General features: G+C 43.2%; 1 protein-coding gene across 1 annotated transcript in view; it reads left to right on the plus strand.

Annotated features, from left to right (window-relative positions):
* Acad11 (acyl-CoA dehydrogenase family member 11) overlaps window positions 1–8,637 on the plus strand; it is a 61,591-nt gene that overhangs the window by 23,588 nt on the left and 29,366 nt on the right. The window contains exons 10-13 of the mRNA XM_031346223.1: window positions 934–1,011; window positions 2,392–2,530; window positions 5,798–5,905; window positions 7,600–7,698. Of these exons, the coding sequence (XP_031202083.1) occupies window positions 934–1,011; window positions 2,392–2,530; window positions 5,798–5,905; window positions 7,600–7,698 (424 nt within the window). The remainder of the gene's footprint in view (window positions 1–933; window positions 1,012–2,391; window positions 2,531–5,797; window positions 5,906–7,599; window positions 7,699–8,637) is intronic.

Genomic DNA, 8,637 nt, shown 5'->3' on the forward strand with positions numbered 1-8,637 from the left:
CCCCGACCCCAAAAGGAGTACATGAGCGTTCGTACGAAGCTTTTTCCTCCAGAAGGGCTGATTTAGTTCCTGCCAGCTGCCTGAGGCCACTGCTGGTAGAACATTGTAAACTTAATATGGGTTTGAGGCTTGAGGGCTGCACAGGTCTGGCATTTGGAACCGTGCTTGGGTGAAGGCAGGTTTCAGGGCCTGACATGTCTCTCTTCTATTTCACTGCAAACCGAGAGCTGTGTGGGGGCTTTCTCATCATGGTGTGCCTCCAAAGGTGCGGATTTTTTGTGTGTTTCTCTGTTCTGTCCGTTTCCTTCTTGGGTTTTACTTCTCAAACCTCCTGGCTTTGATGGAATCGAAGTTCCTTATGCTCTGTCCAGCCCCTGGCCTTACCACCTGGGCCCTGCTGATGCGGCCCATTGAGAACCAAGGCCTAGGTCAGCCTCCACAGCCCAGAGCACAGGCTTTAGCTCCCAGCCTCCCGCCTGTCTGAAGGGTGAGGCTGTTTTGTTGTTTTCTTCTAGGACAACTGTGTATTACTTAATAGATGTTCAGTTGGTAACCCTTCACCCAGCCTTTTTAGTCAAAGGGTGTCTGTGCTCTCTGTGTACCATGTTGCTGGAGGCAGAACATGTAAACCTTGGGAGTAAAGTTATTAACTGTCTTTTACTGTCTACTATTGAGGCAGAATAATTTTTTGACAAGCAAACATTTAGAATTTTTGTTATTCTGTACCTATTACTAAAAAGAAATATTACTAGCCAGGATGGTGACACGTGCCTGTAATCCCAGAGTTTAGGCAGCTTATGCAGAATTACGAGTTTTAGCCCACACATGTGGGAACACACACACACACACACACACACACACACATTCATGGTACTCGTGACATTGTTACCTTATGTTAACTTCACCTAATCATTTTCTCTTCATTGTCTTAAGGAAGTTGCTGAATACTATGCTCAAAGTGGAAACTCAGCAGAAAAGTGGGGGCACCCCTTAGTGATTGAAAAACTGAAGGTAAGAGAGACAAGAAGGCCCTCAACATGGGGAACTGCATGTTTGGAGAACCTTAATTATCATCGTTGTCGTGTAGGTAAAGGGTGGCTACCATGATAATAACTTTTTCCTTTTCTTTATGGTCTTGATACATTGATCAGGCTGAATTCAACTTGTGGCAATCCTCCTGCCTCTGCTGCCCAAGTGCCTGGATGATAGGTATGATAGCTCATGCTCCAGAAATAACTTTCTTTTTTTGTTTTTGTTTTGTTTTGTTTTGTTTGGGGGTGTGTTGTTTTGTTTTGTTTTATCTCTTGTTTTTCAAGACAGGGTTTCTCTGTGTAGCCTTGGCTGTCCTGGAACTTGCTTTGTAGACCAGGCAGGCCTCAAACTCAAAAAGACCCAACCTGCCTCTGCCTCCCAGGTGCTGGGATTAAAGGCATGTACCACTATGCCTGGCCATCAGAAATAACTTTCTTAAAATAAAGTTGTTGTTTGTTTTTTTTTAAAAAAAAAAAAGTCTGGGTTTTAAAAATCTTATTTGTTTGTGGTGGCTCACACCTGTAATTCTAGCACTTGGGAGGAAAATTGAAGCTGAAGGTGGAGGATTGCTGCAAGGTAGAGGCTAGCCTGGGCTACATAGTGAGCCAGAGCTGCAGTATGAGTCACTTTTTAAATAGAAAGGAAACAAGTGAGAGAAGAATAAAGAAAGGAAGGGAGGGAGGGAAGGGAAGGGGAAAAGAGGGAAGGGGAGGGGAGGGGAGGGGAGGGGGGAAGAAGGGAAAGGGGAGGGGAAGAGAGAGGAGGGTAGGAAGGGAAGGTAGAAAAGATTCTACTACCAAAACTGGGCTACTTGGCACCCTGAATGTGGTTCTGATGCCATAGTCTCTTCCTGCTGCTCCTTGCTAACCACCTCTGAAGTAAGCTGAAGCCAGAGCAGACTGTGGGACACAGAGGCTAGGCTCTGACTTAGTAGAAGAGCTCCCCACTTGTGCATGCAAGGCCCTGGGTTTGTCCAGCAAGGAGCAAGGCCAAGTAGGACATTTGTGCAGTGTGGAGTCAGGTCACAAGCCGTGTTTTCAGATCTTACCCGAAATACATGTAAGATTTACACTCAAATGTGTGTGTGTGGGGGCGGGGGTGGTTGTAACCATTCTGTTTGAGTGTGCAAATTTAGTTTTTGAACCAAATCTAAGGGAGCCTGGAAAGCAAGACATTTCCTTAATTATTAAGCAACTACAGACTCTTAATAAGTTGCTAACCCCTTGATTTAACATAGAATACAATACAATGAAATAACTCCATAAAGGCTTTTAAATTTCAAAAAGCATTGCCACCAATAATTTTAAAATAAGCTACTTTGTTTGGTAAATTTTGACCACTTGTCCATCCTCTTGACAGGAAATGGCCAAAGCAGAGGGCCTGTGGAACTTGTTCTTGCCAGCTGTGAGCGGTCTCAGCCAGGTGGACTATGCCTTGATTGCTGAAGAGACAGGAAAATGTTTTTTCGCTCCAGATGTTTTTAACTGCCAAGCACCAGGTTACTACATAAAGTTTTCTTTAATACTTTGAACAGGGTTTCAAATCTCTCTATTATAAGAAAGTTTTTCCTATACAAAGTCATTCATGTACAAATTTGGGCATAATTTTACAGCTACTCCAAATGCAATATACAGGTGGATTTGAGGTCCTCAGTGCACTGTTCTTTTAATCAGCGTCATTACGTTAAGACTGCCAGTAGACAGAAGTAGCCACCAAGAGGACTGGTTATGTAAACACCCCATTTCCTGGTTGGGGTTGGGTTTTTCTACAGCTAATCACCCAGTCTCTCTCCATTGTGTGAAACTTTCTCCCAGGCGGCTGCCTTTGTTTCTGTCTGGGGCTCTGGCCATGTTACCAAAACACTGTAAACTCAATTGGCAGGATTTCCTATAGTGCCCTGCTCAAGGGACCAAGGGCTGCCTCTTATTGTACAGCCCTGGTGTTAAGGCTCTCCGCAGAAGAGTTGGCACCATGTTGAGCCGACAGAAGGGGCTATGCAAGTGTAGTGGATCTCGGAGAGAGGAGCCAGGTTTAGCAAAGTGGCTCACGCTAAACTGACTCCCTCGTGTGTAAAATTCAGGTTAGTTGATAGGCATGTGAGAGTGCTTATTCCCGGCATGGCTTCCCTTCTCTCTGCACCCGTTTCTTACGTCTCTGCGGCCCTGCGCTGGAATTGGTCAACAGGCTATGGCAAGAGGAATGTGTCCTCAATGTCTGTAGATCCAAACTTACCATGTTGTTATGACACATTGCATGTGCTGTGTGGTTTTACATAAAAGGAAATGACCTGGAAATCTGAAGTTCAAAGCTTTCTTCCCTACTCTTCCTAGTAAGACATGCCTTATGTTGTGACCCAATATGTAGCATGAATAGTTGCACACATGGGATTGTAGATAGATGGATAAATATTCCTCTATTTATATTTATCTAACACAGGTCTTACGAAACTACCTTTCCTTACTACACGTGATGTTCAGATGTTTTCTAGACCTGATGTATTACTTTCGTTCTGTTTTTAGAATGTGCTAGACATATTCTACTACGTAGAGTTGTGGCACAGTAATGAGTCAGACATAATGTGCCAAGTTTGGCTGCTGGAAGCTTGCTTGTAGCCCTGCCGTGGTCTCTCACTTCATTTGTGAAGTCACTTGTCACCAGACACTCATGGGGGGTTTCCTAAGATTGAAATGTCACAAGCTTGTTAGTTGTTCTGCTTAAATAATACCACAGATTAACAATTTAAAGTTAGTTTTCGACTAAGAAATAACTGAGTAATTCTCTGAAGCAGAAAGACAAGGAAAACCATGAAACCAAGAGTGTCCTTTTGAGGTAGAGCTGTTGCCAAGGCCTAGGATGCCGCGTGCTTGGGTGTTTTCCAGGCAGACTGACGGAGTTGTGGCTGGTGTTGACTGCATTCTGCCAGAGGATCCTTAAGCCCGATGATTGACTTCTACCTAGTTGCCCAAGCTTAGAAAACATACATGCCCCTCCACTTTGTCTTTCTGTTTCTTCCCTTCAGAAATCTGTACAATGTTGTATATTAGAGTGCTGAAATAGCTATTTTAATTTCCAAACCTGTCACTACAATAATTTAGGGCTTTTGAGATGATTTTTTTAAACAGACTTTTCCCAAAACCATAAATTAAAAAAAATTGTCAATTTCTCAGAGTAAAACTAATAACTTAATATTTTTTCTCTTTTAAGGAAGATCTCATGTAGCCCAGGCCGTCCTCATATTTAATATGTAGCCAAAAATAACCTTGAACTCCTGACCCTCTGCCTCCATCCTTCACCTATATCTGAATACTAGGATTATCAATATGGGCCAGCTTAATTTTAGTTTCAGTTCTTTATTTTTCTTGAACTATAACAAGTAACAATATCTACGTGTATTGGAGTATCCTGAAAAGGAAGTAGGATCCCTGGAGCTAGAGTTACAAACTATTGCGAGCTGCCTAATATGGTGGGCACTGAACTAGATCTTCTGCAAGAGCAGGAAGCACCCTTAACCCCCAAGCCATCTCTCCAGCCCTTGCCAATACACCTTTCTTGATTTATAATTGTCAGTTTTCATCAGCCCTTGAGCAACCATCCTCCAAATCCCAGCAGGTGACACTGAAAACCTTTCTTAAAATCTCCAGAGGATTCGATCAGAATTCTAAGAACACTTTTTTTTTTCGAGACAGGGTTTCTCTGTATAGCCCAGGCCGTCCTAGAACTCATGCTGTAGACTAGGCTGGCCTGGAGCTCAGAAATCCACCTGTCTCCCAAGTGCTGGGATTAAAGGCGTGCGCCACCACTGCCTGGCCTAAGAACATTTTATAGGAATGGAAATCAGAGAAAAGCAGAGAGAACATGCTGCTCACAATAAACTAAAATCCTTTTCAGCCATGAGGTAGAGTGAGTGGTGTGCTAGGCAGCACCCCTCAACAGTGGAGTGGATCGAGTGGATCCTCCAGGGATTCTGTCTTTCACAGAGGAATGGGTGCACCAGTTAAGATCCATCTTAGAGCACAAGCCTGTAATCCCAGCACTATAGAGGCAGAAGCAGTTTGATGCCAGCCAAGGCTATGCTGAGAAAACCTGCCTCAAAAACAAACTGAACAAACAAGCTGCGAAATGGATCCCTGAGTTCTGAGTTCGAGTCCAGCATATTCTACAGAGTGAGTTCCAGGACAGCCAGGGATACACAGAGAACCCCTGTCTGAAAAAACAAACAAACAAACAAACCAAGCTATGAAAGATAAATGAGAATTGCTCAGTTCAGGGCAAGGAGGTCTCTCCGAGTGGGCAAGTAGAGGTTCCTACAGAGAACACAGCTCGTAAGCAGATTACTTACCCATGACTAACAGACTTTCACAGAGGCCGGCCCAGCACGTTTGCCTGAGGAACAGCGTGCACACTTAGGAGCCGGAGGCTCAGAATGGAGTGTCAGTTCCTCTTCAGGAGCATGGGAGGCACAGAATACAATCATAGCAGGCAGAGTTTAAGCCAGGAATGGCTACTTCAATCCTAATTGAGTTAGACCTCAATAAAGCCAATGGAACAAACTGAGCACACATCCAAGATTCAGAAAAAGTTAAAGAAATATGAACTGAATGCCATGTAATACAGCTTGACACCATTAAATGTTATATTTAATGTACATTTCAGAATATTTTCATCAACAAAACTTTATTTAAAAAGATATTGTCTGCATTATCTTCACAAGTGTGGATTTAGGACTGGTAGTTTCAAAGGTCAAACACTTTGTTCTCACTTGTAGACACAGGCAACATGGAGGTACTGCACCTGTACGGCAGTGAGCAGCAGAAGAAGCAGTGGCTGGAGCCTCTCCTGCGTGGAGATATCACCTCCGTCTTCTGTATGACAGGTAGGAGCAAGTCACGGCCTGTCTCCTGTCATCACCATCCCGGGCTCAGTGTGGATGATGGACTGAAACAGTGTGGGATGTAGGTCGGCTGTGGCCAACTTTGCCTACAGCCAGAAGTGTGTTTAATTTGAGTCTGGTTTGGAATGCTGGCATCCCTCCACGTTCCTGTCCTTTGGGAGGGCTCCAGGTGTATTCTGGTAGCCCGCTTCAGCACTAGCAGTTGGCTGATGTCTTTTAAATTACATTGTTTCTGCAGTTGCTGTGCCTTGATATTCACCTTTGTGATATTTATGTGAATATAAACTACTCCCCTGTTCCATAACCCTAGAAAAACAGAACTTAGACCTGTAGGAAGCTTACTGACGCCACAGTGTAGAACAGAAAGCCACGGGCACGCCGAGGAGAATGGTGTTGGCACACTTGTACCCTGGAGAAAGTAATTCAAGAGTTACTTTAAGGATGAAAATTATCGACCGGGCAGTGGTGGCACACGCCTTTAATCCCAGAACTTTGGAGGCAGAGGCAGGTGGATTTCTGAGTTCAAAGCCAGCCTGGTCTACAGAATGAGTTCCAGGACAGCCAGGGCTACACAGAGAAACCCTGTCTCGAAAAAAAAAAAAAAAAACAAAGACGAAAATTATCTTCTCAAATTGAATGTTTAGAATTAAATTCACTGTGGTTTGGTCATAATGTGACCTTTCAGTGATGGCCAAATTTTATTATTTTCTACATCTGTTTATATAATAACAAAGTTCTTTCTACCTGAATCATCAAAAGGCATGTATTAAACACCTACAGAATGAAGTAATGACAGTGTTTACAAAGCACCAAGCTAAGGTTATGAAATAAGCCTTCCAACCCCATCTCTGAAAACAGCATCTGGAGCTTTGGAACAAAATGCATGAAGTACCCAGGGCCTCCCTTAAAGGAGCAGGGGAGGGCTGGGGACATGGCTCAGCCTGTGCATTGTTTACCACACAAGTATGTGGACCTGAGTTCCAGTCCCAGAATCCACATAAAAAGTCTGTTGTTGTAACACACCATTGTAATCTCAGCACTGGTGGGTGCAGGAGACAAGCAGTCCCAAGAGACTTACTGGCTGGCCAAGCTAGCCAATCACCAATTGCCAGGCCAATACCAGGCAATGACAGACCCTGTCTCTAAAGGGTCAGGGGGTCAGGGAGGGAAGCCCAGGGTGGGCAAGAACCTGAGGAGAAATGACAACTAAAGTTGTATATTGTGTCCATGTACACATGTTTCAATATGTGGGGACACTAATACACACAGAGTTCATAACCAGTCATGAACTTGTTAATGACAGTAGAAAAACCCAGCCTGCCCGTAGTTAAAGCAAATTCCCATTGTAGAAAGTCAAAGTCAGTGGTTTTATCTATTTTTGGTGATTAGAAAAATGACAAGTTAGTTGCATGAGGATTCAGACATGAGCAAAGGTACAAGGAATACAATTGTCAGTACCAACCCTACACCTCATCTCTCCATCTTCCCACTCATATGCATTGAATGTTTATACTATCTATATTCAGAAAGACCAGGGGGGAAGGATAAGTAAGAAAGAAAGATTTAAAAAGAAAAGCATGCCTCTGTCCTCGAAGAACTTGTCCTTTCTGCTTAAGCCTCTTTGGCTAAGGACTGATTTCTGCCCACCTCTAAGCCAAGCCATTGTTCCTTTCTAGAGCCCAATGTCTCATCAAGCGATGCCACAAACATCGAATGCAGCATCCAGAGAGATGGAGATGGCTATATAGTTAACGGCAAGAAGTGGTGGAGCAGTGGTGAGTGCTTTCTGTAGTCTGTCGCCCCATTACTAGGGCAGTGTCATGGTTCCCACTCACTGCTGCATGGTGAGTGCTTTCTGTGGTCTGTCACCCCATCGCTAGGGCAGTGTCATGGTTCCCACTCACTGGTGATGCCCTCTGTGGTCTGTCGCCCCATTGCTAGGGCAGTGTCATGGTTCCCACTCACTGCTGCATGATCACAGCTGTAAATTCTGTCTCTGAGACATTATCAAGCTTAGAAACAGTACCAAGAGGAAAGGTAATCTGATAAGTTGTGGGACCTGGGGGGTCTGGTGGTAGTAGAACACAAGCTTAGCATGTGTTTTGGGTTCAGTCTTAAGTATCAGCAATAATGGTATGTGCGGTACATATCTTATTGCTTAAATACATGTCTAAGTGAAAAATAAACTTTATACATAGGACAATATATTTGCTTACCACCTCTCAGTTATAAGCCAATAAACATGGGCAAGTTCTTTAGGAGGTTATAAAATTAGACTCTAGATGACAATGATTTTTAAGGCTGGTTCCCGGAATATGCATGATGAACCCAGCGTGTATTTTATTTGGATAATTTTCTTTGGTGATATAATCAAAGCAAATTACATATCTAGGAACTCATTAGGATGTGTGAACATCTTTATGGTTGGCCTTGTTCTTTAATTACCATCCTTTCTTATATGTCATGTTATAAAATCACTTATAAATTAAGAAACACACAAAATAAAAAGTAAATTTTGTTGCGATTATTTAAGCATTGGAATTTTGCAAAATAACTTACTAAAATGTAAATAATTACAAATAGTTATAAATTCCTCTTAACACAGGTTTCTTTATTAATTGGTTTTAGATTGGTGGGTGAGAGAGAAGGGAATAGGGGGTATTTCGGAGGGGAAACCAGGAAAGGGGAGAACATTTGAAATGTAAATAAAGAAA

The sequence above is a fragment of the Mastomys coucha genome, unplaced genomic scaffold, assembly GCF_008632895.1.
Source record: "Mastomys coucha isolate ucsf_1 unplaced genomic scaffold, UCSF_Mcou_1 pScaffold23, whole genome shotgun sequence".
Classification (NCBI taxonomy): domain Eukaryota; kingdom Metazoa; phylum Chordata; class Mammalia; order Rodentia; family Muridae; genus Mastomys; species Mastomys coucha.